This window comes from Littorina saxatilis, linkage group LG12 (assembly GCF_037325665.1).
Source record: "Littorina saxatilis isolate snail1 linkage group LG12, US_GU_Lsax_2.0, whole genome shotgun sequence".
In the NCBI taxonomy this organism is placed as follows: Eukaryota; Metazoa; Mollusca; class Gastropoda; order Littorinimorpha; family Littorinidae; genus Littorina; species Littorina saxatilis.
This window is the reverse complement of record NC_090256.1, coordinates 19,090,354-19,106,528: the sequence shown is the minus strand read 5'-3', so window position 1 is coordinate 19,106,528 and position 16,175 is coordinate 19,090,354. Positions and strand designations below refer to the sequence as shown.

Below are 16,175 nucleotides of genomic sequence, written 5' to 3'. Positions count from 1 at the left end.
GAAATCCAAAAACTAACATGAAGATCTTATTTCAGAACCAAGCTCGAGTTCGAAATTTCTAGTAAAATTGAACTGTGTATAAGAATATAGATAACTAGTAGTATTGTGCTGTTAATGTAAAGTTATTTATATATGCGCTGTATGATGCTGTGCTGAAAACTGGTACTGTAATTGGTAATTTGTAAATTCTCGCCTTTGTCTATCGAGCGTTGGATTAATTAACTTGTTATGTATTGTCCCGCTGAAAATGTATTATATAACAGAATTATGGGAACAGCAACAACAACACACACACACACACACGCACACACACACACACACACACACACACACACACACACACACACACACACACACACACACACACACACACACGCACATACACGCAGACATTAGTTAAATTGTAATGTAAAAGAAAACAAAATTAAAACTTCATTAAAAAAAAAAAAAAAGACCAATGAAGAAGGATATGCTCACCGCCCAAAAAGAAAGAAAAAAAAAGAAAAAAAAAAGATTAAAAAAAAAGACGAAAGAGGCAAAAAAGATGGGTTGAAGCAGCCTTGCATGCAACTGAGGTCGAAAAAGAAAAAAAAAGAAAAAAAAACAAACAAAAAAAAACCAACAACGGATACTAACAACAACAACTACAACAACAACAACGGTTACTGATGACAAATAAAAAACATGTCGCGTGAAGCGATATAAAAACATTTAGTCAAGCTGTCGGCATCAAAGTAACAGATGTACACACAAAAACAGTCATCGCCAAGATTATATTTAGATAGTCTCGACTAACTCAAAGACCGAGATGGGTCACGCTCGTCTCCGCGTAGCGTGCTCACGCAGTACTTACTTAACCTTTTTTTCTGTAATTCTGAGCACATTTTTAGAGTATATATTTTTGAACTAGATGAATACCCGCTTCGCCGGGAAGAAGTAAAGCCGGGTGGCGCACCGTACGCGATTGACGCCACACGAAGGAAGGGAGATAAACGCGCAAAACACTTGAGAAGATAAGGAAGAGTAATACCCGGCTTCGCCGGGATGAAAGCGTTGTGGACAGTGACATTCTAAAAATAGTAACGGGAATATGGATTGAGCGTTGTGGACAGTGACCTTCTAAAAATAGTAACGGGAATATGGATTGACGCCACACGAAGGAAGGGCGATAAACGCGCAAAACACTGGAGAAGATAAGGAAGAGTTACTGGGAATGGATCAATCAATCAATGAAGCTTATATCGCGCATATTCCGTGGGTACAGTTCTAGGCGCTCTGCAGTGATGCCGTGTGAGATGAAATTTTATACGGCCAGTAGATTGCAGCCATGTCGGCGCATATAAATTTACCTTTCACGGCCTTATTCCAAGTCACACGGGTATGGTAGACAATTATTAACTGTGCCTAAGCAATTTTGCCAGGAAAGACCCTTTTGTCAATCGTGGGATCTTTAACGTGCACACCCAATGTAGTATACACGGGGGGGGGGGTGGTTCGGACACCGAAGAGAGTCTGCACACAAAGTTGACTCTGTGAAATAAATTTCCGCCGAACCTGGGATCGAACTCGCGCTGACAGCGGCCAACTGAATACAAATCCAGCGCGCTACCAACTTAGCTATATCCCCGCCCCATGTAGTGGATGTACAGAAAAACCAAAATCGGTTCAGCGCTGCGCGCTGAGAGCACGTATTAAAAATTCTCATCGACCAGGTTGTGTCCGGGGTCTACCTGAATATACCCACCAAATTTGAAGCAGATCCATCGAGAACTTTGGCCGTGCATGGCGAACACACACACAGACAGACAGACAGACAGACACAAGCCGTATATAGATATAGAAGATTCAGGAGAAAATAAGGAATACGATGCAATCATTTTTAAATCTGTTTGTGAAAATGTGATTTTAATGACAAATTTAACGAGCAAACTAATTGTTACGGTGCCGAGCTGAAATTCAATACCATAGTCCGGTCTTTGTCGAAGAATGCTTGACCAAAATGTCAATCAATTTGATTGAAAAATAAGGGCGTGACAGTGCTGCCTCAACTTTCAAAGACATAGATAAAAATAAAATTAAAAAAATAAGTTTAGTAATTTTCTCTGAATTGCTCTACACACACACACACACACACACACATACACACACACACACACACACACACACACACACACACACACACACACACACACACACACACACACACACACACAATACACCACCACCCTCGTCTCGATTTCCCGTCTATGTTAAAACATTTAGTCAAAACTTGACTAAAATATGTAAAAACAAAAAAATAATAACATGTCGCGTCAAGCGATATCAAAACATGTAAGCAGCCGACGCCTGAAACTAAAAGGTCGACACCCAAAAACCCGTCGAGACTACTAAAACCTGGTTAGCCGAAACTAGTAAACCGAAACGGGCCGAGCTGGTCTCGGCGAAGCATGCCAACGTGCAACATAAGATGAAATTTGCACTTACCGATTTTCTTTACTTCTGAGCACGTGTTTAGAGTAAACATAACATATTTATTTATTTTTGGATTCAAGAAATGATGAGCAAATCAATGCAATCATTTTTGAGTCTGTAAGTGAAAATTCGAATTTAATAAAAACTTTATTGATGAAATAAACAACTTTAACCTTCCGAGCTGATATGCAACACCGTCGTCGCAGCACAGGCTTCATGTCTCACCCAGTCACATTATTCTGACACCGGACCAACCAGTCCTAGCACTAACCCCATAATGCCAGACGCCAGGCGGAGCAGCCACTGCTAGATTGCCAATTTTAAAGTCTTAGGTATGACCCGGCCGGGGTTCGAACCCACGACCTCCCGATCACGGGGCGGACGCCTTACCACTAGGCCAACCGTGCCGGTCTAACAAGTGATATCAAAAGGTTACAACAACAACGACAACAAATTGCATCTTACTTGAGGAGTTAGTGCAATCGACCGCAGCGGACCGCCTGTTCTGACACACATCGGACCGCACAGCTTGTGAGGTGCACTGCTGCAGGGAGGTCACGTTGACCTCGCACCGCATGTCGTGCAGCACGTGCGGAAAGACTCTGCCTCCCGCGCTAGTGTTCCTGAGACCATGGAGATAACCCAGTTGTCGGCAGACGGCGTTAGCCTCGTCGTTGGACCAGTGGTCAGCGCAGATGGTCCCCCACTGACCGCCCGTGTAGACCAGGACTTCGTGGTCTGACCACAGCTTCACGCTAAGTTCTGGCTCTGAAACAGATACAGTCGAACCTGTCTGTAACGACTGCCCAAGGGACATAGCAAAAGTGGTCGTTTGCGACAGTTGGTCGCTATGGAAACGTGAGTTATATAGAAGAAAAACTCGTTTGTGATACTTCGGAATCGTCGTTGTCGGCAGGTGGTCGCTTTCGTGAGGTGGCCGCATGGGCATGCTCGACTTTACCTTGCAGAACGACAGGGGTATTAAGTTCGAAATAAAGTCATTGAAAAATACCCACTCTTTACAGAAGGCAGCCAGGCTGTAAACGTTGATATGTGCTCAAGTCAGTGGATGTTCTTACAGCTTGTCGAAGGCTGAATGGATCAATAGTGATTTACAAGATGGTTCGCACAACAAGGAATGTATCTTCATAGGGCAACCGACCCCAGAATGACACAAACATTCTTTAAAATTCTGAGATGTAATACGCCTTTTACACTCTAAACTAGAAGGGTTCCAATGTGAAGACACTTCTTATAACCACGTGTGAACACTATATCATTCCACGTGAAAACGTGTTCTACTTTTGCTAGTAGAAACAACTGGTTAAGAGTGTAGTTACTAATTACATTGTGTTTTCATTGCATTTCAAATGTTACAGACAGACAGACACACGCACCTGTTTCTTCGTGTTGCACATGACACTTGACAACGGCCGGCGCCGGGTAGAATGTAGAACCTACATCAGTTACTCGACAACTATCCAACGAACTCTCCTGCGTAGGGCAAGCAAGGTTGACGTACTCCGTTTCTGGACGGTGGAAAGGGTTAAAAGGTACCACGTGACCTCCGAGCGGGAATCCGTTCTGACGACATACGACGTCAGCAGAGGTGTTGGTGAAGGCGTCACGGGAGACGGTTTCCAAAGTGACGTCATGACCATCTGTTGTTGGTCGATACATCTGCACTATCCCCGTATTGTTCAGTAGCCCGTTGTGAAATCGGACTGGAATAAATCATTATATAATTCAATATATCTATAATGATTCAATCAATCAAGCAATCGGTCCGTAAGTCAACCAATAGACAATAAGCTCATGACTTACACAAACTTCGAACAGAATAATCAATCAATGAATCAACCAATCATTCCGTTACTCTGTCAATCTCTCAGTCAGTCTGTTAACCTCTCAGTTAGTCTGTTAACCTCTCAGTTAGTCTGTCAACCTTCCAGTTAGTCTGTCAACCTCTCAGTTAGTCTGTTAACCTCTCAGTTAGTCTGTTAACCTCTCAGTTAGTCTGTCAACCTCTCAGTTAGTCTGTTAATCTCTCAGCTAGTCTGTTAAAGCCATATGTACTCGATGACTATACACGCTAATTGCTTTACCAACAGCTGGAGACATGCTAAATTAAGTTCCCTGCAAAATATTGTGGTCTAGGACCCCTTCAATGTTGAGATATGTTAATTTTCATTTTGATCTGGATCGTCCTATTTATAGATTTGCCAACAGAGGTAGCGTTGACGCAAGGGAAATAACTCCGCGTCTTTGTTTACATCCAAAGTTTTTGAGACTCTAAAACAAGCTGTAATGCATGTATATGGTCCGCGCATGGCGACATATCGTCATTACATGGTCTTATGGTGCGTTTGACATCGATTATGGGCAAACTACACTTTGTAAACACGGGAGCGCGTACATATGCCTTTAACCTCTCAGTCAGTCTGTTAATCTCTCAGTCAGTATGTTAACCTCTCAGTCAGTTTGTTAATATCTCAGTCAGTCTGTTAACCTGTCAGTTAGTCTGTCAACCTCTCAGTCAGTTTGTTAACCTCTCAGTTAGTCTGTTAACCTCTCAGTTAGTCTGTCAACCTCTCAGTCAGTCTGTTAACCTATCAGTCAGTCAAAGTGTCATCCAGTCATTCGCTAAGTAAATGAGTCATAGCGATGTATGTCTACATAGCGCGAAGCGACGGAGGAAAAACTAAAAGCTCCCTACCTTTTGACGCAAAGCAGAAGACTGCAGCCGGGTTGCACGTGTCCGGTGTTTGTTGCAAGAACGTCCACTCGACCTTTCTGTCACATCCATTGATGTCCACTGCTCTGTCTCCACAGTCTACGTCCCCACTCCACACAGGGCCGCCCGCTGAGGGTGGAAGCGGTCGGGTGAAGGTCATGCCTGCCACATACCCGGCTTCCCGACACAAGACGTCAGCGGTTCGTTCTGTGAGGTCAGGGACGCACACACGACCTTGACCTTCGTCACGCGACAGTCGAACGTAGCCGTAGTGGCCGTCGGGATCAGCAGGTTCAAGTTCGAAGGCATACGCTGAAAACGGAACGAAAGGGGGCGAACATGACGTCGTGATTATCAATTTTTTCAGTGCGAAAATGACTTGTAAAGTAGGTACGCTGTGGGTTTTTTTTCTTCTGAGAAAGCAATGTATGTTGAAAAGAAAACGATGTGATTGTGTTCGATTAATAAGATAATGTAAATGCAGAACACGTGTTCCAAAAAACACAGTCGTCGTTTAATGTTATTGCATATACTTTAAATTTGCACCGATTACATGGTGGATAAACTAACACTAAGTTCTAATAATAAGTTAAAAGTATGTGTGGTCATATGTAAGCCAAGATGACATCAATTTACTTGAGTTATAACAGACGGCAGTAGCGAAGTAGGACTCGGAACAAGACGCATGTAGGTCAAGTTGACACGCATCCAATGAGGCCTCAGCTCCAGAGCACGTGATCTGCATCCAGCCAACCGCATGCTTGCTGCCTGACACGAACATTTTTTCTTCGCTCCAAGGTCTGCAATGAAGGTATCATCTGGTTGGATATGTGAGGAACATTCAAAGCCTCAACGGGTGTGAATTATTTTCGAATATGCTTATAAGGTGTACCATTAACACGAGTTTGTTCTCTATTTTACAAAAGAACTGCCAAAAACCCGGCTCACTTATCAGTTTTTACGCCAACCAGTTAAATCTAGACATTTTGACGGTGATACCGAAAGAGAAAAAGTAAAATACTTAACTCGATTTACTTTGTTTCTATCAGTATCTTATTTAATAATTCTTTGACTGACTGATGCATAGATCACTTATTGTATTATTGTTGTTGAAAGGACTACAAACCGGACGGACGAAAAACCGGACGAAGGAGTATAGGAAAATAAGGCATTACTCTGAGACTACTTATGAGTATACGATCCTTACCATCATGATGAAGTCAGCGACTGTCTGACGAAAATTTGATAAAGAATTTACCGAAACTGGTTGCTCAGTCAAGAGACATTCGAAAGATGGAAGGAGGTGAGGGTTCGCAGTGGTGGGGGTGAAGGGCTTGTGTTTACTCTTCGCCGCCCCAATGTTAGTACATGTACTTGCTTTTTGCCGAGTGTGTTGTTCCCCTTTCTTTTTTCTGCCTCGCGGTTCACGGCTGTATTTCTATTAGTCCACAAGCCAAGTATACCTACCGTGCACCCCCCCCCCCCAGGGGTTGGCAAGACTGGTCTAGAAATGATCCCTAGAGTATCCTGAACACGAAACAAAAACTTTAACAGCAAAAAGTTGGGATGCTTAGGAGTTACAGCCCTTGACGTAAGGGTACCCTCTTGTGCGCTTACTGCGGCCGTTCGAAGTTTACTGTGAATCAACTGCTGTAAATGAACAAGAAATCTACCATGCACCCCTCCAGGGGTTGACGGGACTTGCCTAAATATGTTCCTTAGAGTGTTCTGAACACGAAACAAAAACTTAAACAGCAAAAAGTTGGGATGCATAGGAGTTACAGCCCTTGATGTAAGGGTGCCCCCTCGTGCACTTACTGCGGCCGTTCAAATTTTACTGTGAAACAGCTGCTGTAAATGAACAAGCAATCACATGAAGTATTGTTCAGTGTTTCTAATTTTAATCAGAGTCTTCTGAGCTGGAGTCATCCAGGCCATTCTGCAAGAAGCACTCTGTGTCGTCTTCCTCTTCTTCCGCATCTGAGTCAGGGACATCATTGAGGAGATCGTCAATGACAGTCTGGGGTAAGGTCAGCTCTTCTTCCTCTTCTGTCCAGAGTGGCTCTAAAATGCCATTGTTCATCACCCAGCCATGACCTTCTGTGGGGTTAGGAATGTCTGGCACAGGCTGGTCACCTCGCTTCCAGATGGCCACTTGATAGTTGCAGCGGCGAATATGTTGCTTCAGACTGCGTCGAGAAGGTGGCAAAGTAGCCAAGTCGACATTCTGACTGGCATTTACCACCTCTTCGCCACACTTCTCTTTCAGCAAGTGATGACTCAGCTCATTAACCTTGCTGAATCGTGACCTGCCATAGATACAGCATGTGAAGGACTCCAAGTCATCAATTATTTCATCCTGCATGTCCCACGTGTTGCCAAGCTGAGCGAGCGTCTTCACAAATGCTGGCTTCTGCTGCAGAACCTTCACAGCCTTCACTTTGCCTTTGCCCTTGAAGGCGCTGGTTGAATCACAGCCTGTGAAAGCATGGAGAGACAACAGTGCAGTGCAGAAAGGCTGTGTAAGTCCTCTGGCTAGGTCACTGATGTCAATCAGTCGCTTCTTGTTGCCTTTGCCCGTGTCAAACAGGATTGTAACACCGTCTAGCTGAGGGGCAAAGTTCAGGAGGATGAAAAATACATCTGTGTCAGGACTCTTGACACGAATGTACTTGTACCCTTGATCTTGTCCATACTTGGAGTTGAGGATGACACGCGAGTCTGTTTCTTCTTGGGTAGACGACAAGGAATGAAGTTCTTGTTTTTCAGTCTTTCTTCCATCAGCTGATGAGAGCTTGAATGCTTGCCCTTCACAGACGAGAACGACGTTTCTCTCCTTGTGCTTTTCAGCAAAGGAATCCTTGCTCCAGACATCCAGTAGCAGTTTAATGAACTGCACTTTGTTATCTTCATTAGCCAGAAATGCCTTCCAGTCTGCTGGTCGCTTTGTGCTATCCCCTTTCAGGATGATCTTGTCACCAGACCCTCTTCTCTTTCGCTCCATGGATTTCACAGAACAGTCTTGGTACATATCGGTGCTGAATACAAAGTCAGTTTCTGGTGGTACCATGTCGTAGAGCTTCTGGCAGATCTGGCGAAAGTTGGGAGGAACTTGTTGCATTGCGTGAAATGTTGCATTGCCATCGATGATCATTAGAGTCTCATCAACAGGGGGGGGGGGGGGGGGGCAGCGTCTTCCACAGTCTTCGTCAGATAGTGAAAAGCAGCGCTCTTGTCAGTCTTAGCCAAATAACTGTCTGCTGTCCCAAGGCTGTAAGGGACTGGAGTCAGCTGATAGGTCATGAGCTCTTTCAGATCCATGTTCAGATCGCCTTCCTGAGACTTCACGAGAAGTTGGAAGGCCACACTTAAGCTTCCTTGGTGCTTATATTCAGTCAATTTGTTTTGAGTTGACTTGAGTGTGACTCTTTTTGACGTGTCTGCCATGACTTTCAGCTTGAGACGTTTCACTGGCTCGAAGAAATGTTCTCCGGTTTCTAGTCTCTCAGTGATGAACTTCTCCTTCTCGCTTCTGCCTGCTGCTTCTGCACGTAGGACATCCTTCTCGATTTCAGCAGGTACTGTGGCACCTGATGACGGCATGATCAGTTTCTCTTTGTCATGAACCTCAAACGGGTTGGTGAAGCTTTCTACTGCAGCAAGTGTTCGTGCCACACTCTTTTCACTCCTGGTGACTTCTGTTGGACGAAGGTCACGGTGTTGAGTGTCCAGTTCACTATCCTTTGTCATTCCAGCCATGTCCATAGTCACTTGCATGTACTTTGTTCTTTGGTGGGTTGTCCTCACCCACTTTTGGTAGGCTGGATAGTTTGAAGCAATTCCAGTGAGACCTGCACCAGCTGCGGCTGCTCCTCCTTTGCTCTTCGCATTGCGCATAAACGTCTCCTCCATCGTTTTGTCAACGGCACATCTGTTGCCAGGAATGAAAGACCTTGCCACGCTGAATGCCCCTTGCTTTAGCAGCTCGGTGGAACCTGGGTGTGAGAGCTCAATGTTGGCGATGAAGAGTCCAAAGAAGGTGAGGTACCTTGCATAGTTTTGTCCCCCAAAGCTGAAGAAAAGATCAGGCATCGCCAATAAGCACTGGGCATACAACTCAAAGTCATTCGCTTTCACAGCATACAAGAGAGACAGTACATGCCAGATGTGGTCCATATAGGACATCCAGAACTGGGGAGTTTTCCCGTGTTTTCCTTGCCTGACATCTTCTCTATACTGTTCATAGTCTCTGAAGAAGTCACTCGTGCCTTTGTCATCCAGCACCCCCGTAACTAGTTTGCCCTCAGAAGTTCCACTTTGTACAAAAATAGCAGATATTCTGAATAATTTCGACTGTTATACGGTATAAATTGTCTATGAACGACATTGTCGTACCTGTGGATACAACACAGGTTACAATAGTCCACAAAGCCCTTGAAATTGGAATTTTAGCGAAGACGAGCAATGGCGGCACATGTTGCAAGCAATGGCCGACCTGGGCAGTAATATTTTGTTAATTTTTAATCAATGGAGACGCACTATTGTACTGCGATGTCTTTACAGCTACCACAATGTCGTTTAGAGCCGATTTATACTGTTTAACAGTCGAAATTATACAGAATATCTGCTACTTTTGTACAAAGTGGAACTTCGGAGGGTAAACTCATTTCGGGGGTAATCTCGTATCGTGACACAGGCACTACTGATGCCAAACTGTTGACCAATAACAGAGATTACTCAAGGTTCTACCAGGTTCACTGACAACTAAATTAAAAAAATTGGGATCAAAAGAACATGATTTCTTGTTCATTTACAGCAGCTGATTCACAGTAAACTTCGAACGGCCGCAGTAAGCGCACAAGAGGGTACCCTTACGTCAAGGGCTGTAACTCCTAAGCATCCCAACTTTTTGCTGTTAAAGTTTTTGTTTCGTGTTCAGGATACTCTAGGGATCATTTCTAGACCAGTCTTGCCAACCCCTGGGGGGGATGCACGGTAGGCCTATCTGGCTTGCATACTATATTTGGTACTCAGCGACTCACAAACACACTTCGCACTCATGTGTGTTTTCCGTAGTGCGAGCTTTACCTAGCGCAATACTTATATTGACGTGTTATTTCCCAATTTCTGTAAATGCTTAAAGATAACCACCGAAAGTGTTAATCATATATTCAATCAACGATTTCCAGTAAACACACACACACACACACACAGACACACACACATACACACACACACACATGCACACACATGTACGTACGCACGCACACATAAACACACACACACAAACACGTTTAAACAAACTAAGAGAAAAAATACATCTCTCCTTTTTGCGCATGCATTTGCAAAAAACAATTGGAGCCAGGCGAGACGAAGGAAGGAACAAGTCGCGTAAGGCGAAAATACAACATTTAGTCAAGCTCAGTCGAACTCACAGAATGAAACTGAACGCATTGCATTTTTTCCGCAAGACCGAACACTCGTAGCATTGTCTGTTCACCGCTCGTGGCAAAGGCAGTGAAATTAACAATACAGAAAAGCGCGGTAGCGGTTGCGCTGAGGAGGATAGCCCGCTTTTCTATATCTCTATTCTTTTTAACTCTCTGAACGTGTTTTTAATCCAAACATATCATATCTATATGTTTTTGGAATCAGGAACGGACAAGGAATAAGATGAAATTGTTTTTAAATCGATTTCGGAAATTTAATTTTAATCATAATTTTTATATTTTTAATTTTCAGAGCTTGTTTTTAATCCGAATATAACATAATTATATGTGTTTGGAATCAGAAAATGATGAAGAATACGATAAACGTATTTTTGGATCGTTTTATAAAACAATAATTTTAATTACAATTTTCAGATTTTTAATGACCAAAGTCATTAATTAAATTTTAAGCCTCCATTCCAGGCTGAAATGCAATACCAAAGTCCGGCCTTCGTCGAAGATTGCTTGGCCAAAATTTCAATCAATTTTATTGAAAAATGAGGGTGTGACAGTGCCGCCTCAACTTTTACAAAATGCCGGATATGACGTCATCAAAGACATTTATCGAAAAAATAAAAAAAACGTCCGGGGATATCATTCCCAGGAACTCTCATGTCAAGTTTCGTAAAGATCGGTCCAGTAGTTTAGTCTGAATCGCTCTACACACACACACAGACAGACAGACACACACACACACACATACACCACGACCCTCGTCTCGATTCCCCCCTCTATGTTAAAACATTAGTCAAAACTTGACTAAAGGTAAAAAAAGGACGGACGACATTCCAATTCCGTCTTCAGAATAAACATTCACGGTTGCCCCTATTACTTGTTGATAACTCCGAGAGGCGTGGACTAGATTGATGCCACATGGCCCCTCACTGAGGAGGGGTTTGACCACCGGTTTTCGTAGAAGTATGCTGTTGTGTTTTTGTTTTGTTTTACTACTCATGAGTACTTGTATTAATACACACACACACACACAAAATTTACGAAAAAACACACACTTATATGCACCTACATGAGAGAAGCAGAGCCGTTTTTGAAACCTCGCTGGTTGCAGGTGACCTTGGCCTCATTGTGACCCCAGTTGTCTGCACAGACCGCCAGCCAGTCGTTGTTCAGAAACATGAACTGTCGACCATCTTCCGTCACTCGTGCAGTGTTATCTAGTGAAACGAAAACCAGAAATTTCATTTAATTAAGTTTAATAGTGGAATGCGCTTTTTGTAATCTCATGAGAGAAGAGCGCAAGGTTCCATTCAGCATTCGTGTATTAGAAAGAAGGCAAAGTAGGAGACTTATATAATTATATATATAGACAACAATAAGAAAGACTTATGCGGAGCCTGTCTTCGATTCTTATAATGGTTTTCACAATAAGCGGGTTCTGCTGCAGCTTTCGATTTGTTCAACTCGCATGTCTGTATATAGTGAAAAAGAAAGTTCTTTACTTAGACAGATGCCGGTGGAGAATTTGAAATGATCAAGCATGTCTTACTACAACAGAATTAATTGTACATGGAGAAAAAGAAAGGTGTGTACTTTGAAAAATGCGGATGGATATTTTGAAATGATCAAGGTTTTCGTTCTACCACATGACACTGAAAAAGAGGGTTGTGTACTGTGACAGTTGCTAATGTAGAATTTGAAATGATAAAGCATGTCGCTCTACGAACTGAATTGTATATAGAGAACAAGAGGGTTGTGTACTTTGACAGATGCGGGAGGCAAATTTGTAATGACCAAGGATGTTACTCTACGAACGGAATTGTATGTATAGACATTAAATATACACAAGGTTCATTTCAAGAGGAGGGGGGGGGACGATTTTCTTGAACACAAAAAAGGAAACGGAATAATGCATCGTTCGTGACACGTCTGACTCAGATGCTAAGTCAGGAAATGGAAGTTTGCGGTTTTACATGGCATTTTGCAATACCGCCTGCAGTTTAGTTAGAAGAGTCAGTCTGGCATGGAACGGAGGTAGCACTGTACCAGTGTAGACACGATCTGCAAATCAACAATGGTATATAGAGAAAAAGAGGCTTATTTACTTAGACAGATGTTGAGGGAAGAGTTGAAATTGTTGAGGATGACGTTCTGGATGTCCTGCCTGGAGCAATGGAGCCAATCAGGATCCAGCTGCCGATGAACACACAGGGAAGCCTCCAGGGTAGTCCTGGTGATCGACGTGTGCAGTTAGAAGCGTTGGTAAAATGTCAATATAGCTTTAATTGTATTTTCTTTGGAAGATATATAATAATTCATTTCTCTGTCACAATGATCAAGAAAACAAAGGACGGGCACTTTTTGCAGTAAAATGTCAATATAGTTTTGATTGCATTTCCTATGGAAAATATCATGTATTTCTTTGTCACAATTATCGAGAGAAAAAAACAAAGGACGAAACCTTTTTGCAGGCTGAAAAAATCAGAGCTTTACTGCTGTATTATGACATCTTCAACTTTATCTCTGATGCACATTAACTCTGACGCACACAGTAGATTAATCTGGTCAAAGTGTTGCTTATTTTCATTGACTGCGTGCTGCATTTTGATGTGCAAAATAAGAGATGAAAAAAGACTGGTATTTTTACGAGAATAATGGTCAATTCTCGAATAAAGGCAACACTGTCAACAAAATTGGAATATTAATTTTTGTCCGACCCAACATAAACTTAAAGTAAGATACAATATATAACGTTGAACTTACACGCAGTTCAGGCTGTCGTTGCATTCGTTCACAGCAGCAGAGACAGCGGTCAGGTTCTTGCAAATTCCAGCGGTCAGAGAGAATTTCAACGCTGTGGATATTACCAAAATGACTCTTGAGATGCTTTTGCAAAGGTCACACACACACACCCACTCATCCACACACACACACAAACACACACACACTAGAACACACGCATGCACGCACGCACGCACACATACACACACACACACACTCAAAATCTTGCACTGATATACTACACCACTCTTATAAGGCACAACCTGTGCGGCGGCCAGCCACTGACCTTCACAATGTTCAAGCTTTTGACCAGTAATATGCATATCAGACGAGCCGACAATGGTTCTGTAGACATCCTCCACTCGGCAGTTGATTCCATATACGCTTTTGGCAAGAGCTTTCTGAGCACAGTCCACCGCTTCCCTCAGGTTTCTGAAGCATGTACAAGTATTCGGTAGAATCATGTCTTGTTGCGTGTATGCTTCTTGCAATGGTGTCTGAATATAATCTCATTTGTGTTTATTTGTTAACCAGATACTGTGCAGAAAAACTGCTCAAACCATATTACGAGTATTAATGTTCCAAACTAATATTGACGGACAACTATTAACAACAACAACAACAACAACAACAACAACAACAACAACAACAACAAAATCAACCAATTAACAACAACATTAATTCAATAAAAAACAAATTCAGTTGTCTGAAAGCTACAGTCAGGCAGTTTGCTCTCCATTTATGTTGACCAAGTTGTAACAAAGGGTGCTCGTTTTATATGTCAAGATTTGGACTGATGTTTTTGGGAGGCTATTACATGCGTTAACGCTTACCAAAGTCATTCAACGTTGAGTTAAACTCCGGAGGTCAGTTTCAGAACATTCTTACAATTTAAGTTCAAATGCTTGAGAAACTAAGTAATATTATATGTTACTTACTGGCACCGCGCGTCGTTCTTGAGCTGATTTAACACTGTTCTACAGGTGTACAAGCTGTAGTCACTCAGGGGACTGAAGCCACGACACTTTGGATCAACAGTTTGAGTTGTGCTGTACCCCTCTGCGCATCATCATCATCATCATCATCATCATCATCATCATCATCGTGATCACACACACACACACACACACACACACACACACACCCACACACACACACACACACACACGCGCAATATTCCCCCGACCCATCACTTCCACTAGGCACTACCACCACAACCACCACCACCACAACCCAGTTCCCCACCCACAAACCCACACCAGTCTTCCTCTCACGCTTCAACAAATAGCTACTCAAGATAAAAAAAAAATTAAAAAAAAGCTTTGAAAAACGAAAAATCCCTGACTCAGTTTAGGCAGGGCAGTGTTGTAGATCCAAGAACGGAAGGTAGGAAGGTACGTGTAGAAGCCAGGCTTGCCGGGTTTGCCGCAGTCATCACCCCACGACACCACACCGAACTGCGTGTAGTGCTCCCCCTGCCCCTCCCCCTCCTTACTGGTCATCAGGCAGAACAGCGGGCCCCCGGAGTCCCCCTATAAGAAGGAAAGGAAATATTAGAATCCAATCTGATTGGTGATCATTTTTTTGTTGTGGCATCTTCCAAGAAGCCCCATCCAGACAAAAATCTTCAACTGTCATTGTTGATTGTCGGTTGTGTATTTTCTTCTTAATAATTCACTTTTTAAGCCGACAAGGTGAAATTTTTTAATTTTATTTAATTTAAAAAAAAATTCTTTTATATAACACATAAACACAACATAACATACAGCATACACAGAATTTATCAACATAAGATATGACTGTCTTAGCGCATACACACGCACATACCTAGACAAGACACATACACAGACAGTAGGGTGGGTTGTTGAAAAGACAGGGGACTTGGGGGTGGGGGGGGTGGGGGGGGGGGTAACTGAGGTTGGGGGAGGCGGGGTAGGGGAGGGGGGGTAGGTGGGGGACGGTGGTCACACTTTAGCCTCCAAGTATACATGGCCGGGGTTTAATTATAGGCATAAAAGTACTGTATAACATGTTATGAATAAATGGAACAGGGGGTATCACATTCAAAAATGTTCATACAAAATCAATCAATACAATTATCCTATGGCATCAATGAAAAAAGTGTCTATATAAACACCAATCCTTTGCAAATTTACCATATTAATTATTTAGATTAGCATTATACTTTTCGATCAAAAACCTTTGTTTAACAATTTTCACAAAAACATTTAGTGTTGGGACTGTCTTATTTAATTTGGCTCCAAATATGCTTTGTTTGGCAAGGAGAATAAACAAATCAAAAACAGCATCCGGTTGAAAGTTGTCTAAATACCCTAAAATGACAAGCTCTTTTGACAAATTCAAATTACTGCAATGTGTGAAATTTAGGCATAACCATTCTGTGAAATTAGACCAAAAAAGCTTAACTCTTGTGCACTCCCAAAACAAATGTTCTAAGGTTTCCTCTTCCTGTGTACAACAGCTACATAGTGATGTGTCAGAAATGTTCATCAAAAATAACAGGCGTTGAGTGGGAACAATTCTATGTAGTATTCTATATTGGAACCACCTCAGGTATGTGTCTTGTGTAGTTCGCCTTATTGTCAAAAACACCTTTCTAACATTTACATCAAAATTCAATAGATTAGACCAGTTTTCCATACACTGTAAATTGCCATCATTTCTCACAAGATGGGTATATATATGTTTTACTCCACCTTTAGCTATTTGTTTCCATACAACAT

The 16,175-nt window shown here is 42.5% G+C and overlaps 1 protein-coding gene across 2 annotated transcripts in view; it reads right to left on the bottom strand.

The window, feature by feature from the left end:
* Positions 1 to 16,175, bottom strand: part of LOC138981427 (uncharacterized) — a 96,449-nt gene that overhangs the window by 26,673 nt on the left and 53,601 nt on the right. For both annotated transcript variants that reach the window (XM_070354341.1, XM_070354340.1), the window contains 10 exons: positions 14,777 to 14,963; positions 14,370 to 14,490; positions 13,718 to 13,863; positions 13,414 to 13,504; positions 12,756 to 12,880; positions 11,720 to 11,867; positions 5,843 to 6,006; positions 5,189 to 5,518; positions 3,870 to 4,196; positions 2,938 to 3,240 (listed from right to left, as the gene is read on the bottom strand). In XM_070354341.1, coding sequence (XP_070210442.1) covers positions 2,938 to 3,240; positions 3,870 to 4,196; positions 5,189 to 5,518; positions 5,843 to 6,006; positions 11,720 to 11,867; positions 12,756 to 12,880; positions 13,414 to 13,504; positions 13,718 to 13,863; positions 14,370 to 14,490; positions 14,777 to 14,963 — 1,942 coding nt within the window. The remainder of the gene's footprint in view (positions 1 to 2,937; positions 3,241 to 3,869; positions 4,197 to 5,188; positions 5,519 to 5,842; positions 6,007 to 11,719; positions 11,868 to 12,755; positions 12,881 to 13,413; positions 13,505 to 13,717; positions 13,864 to 14,369; positions 14,491 to 14,776; positions 14,964 to 16,175) is intronic.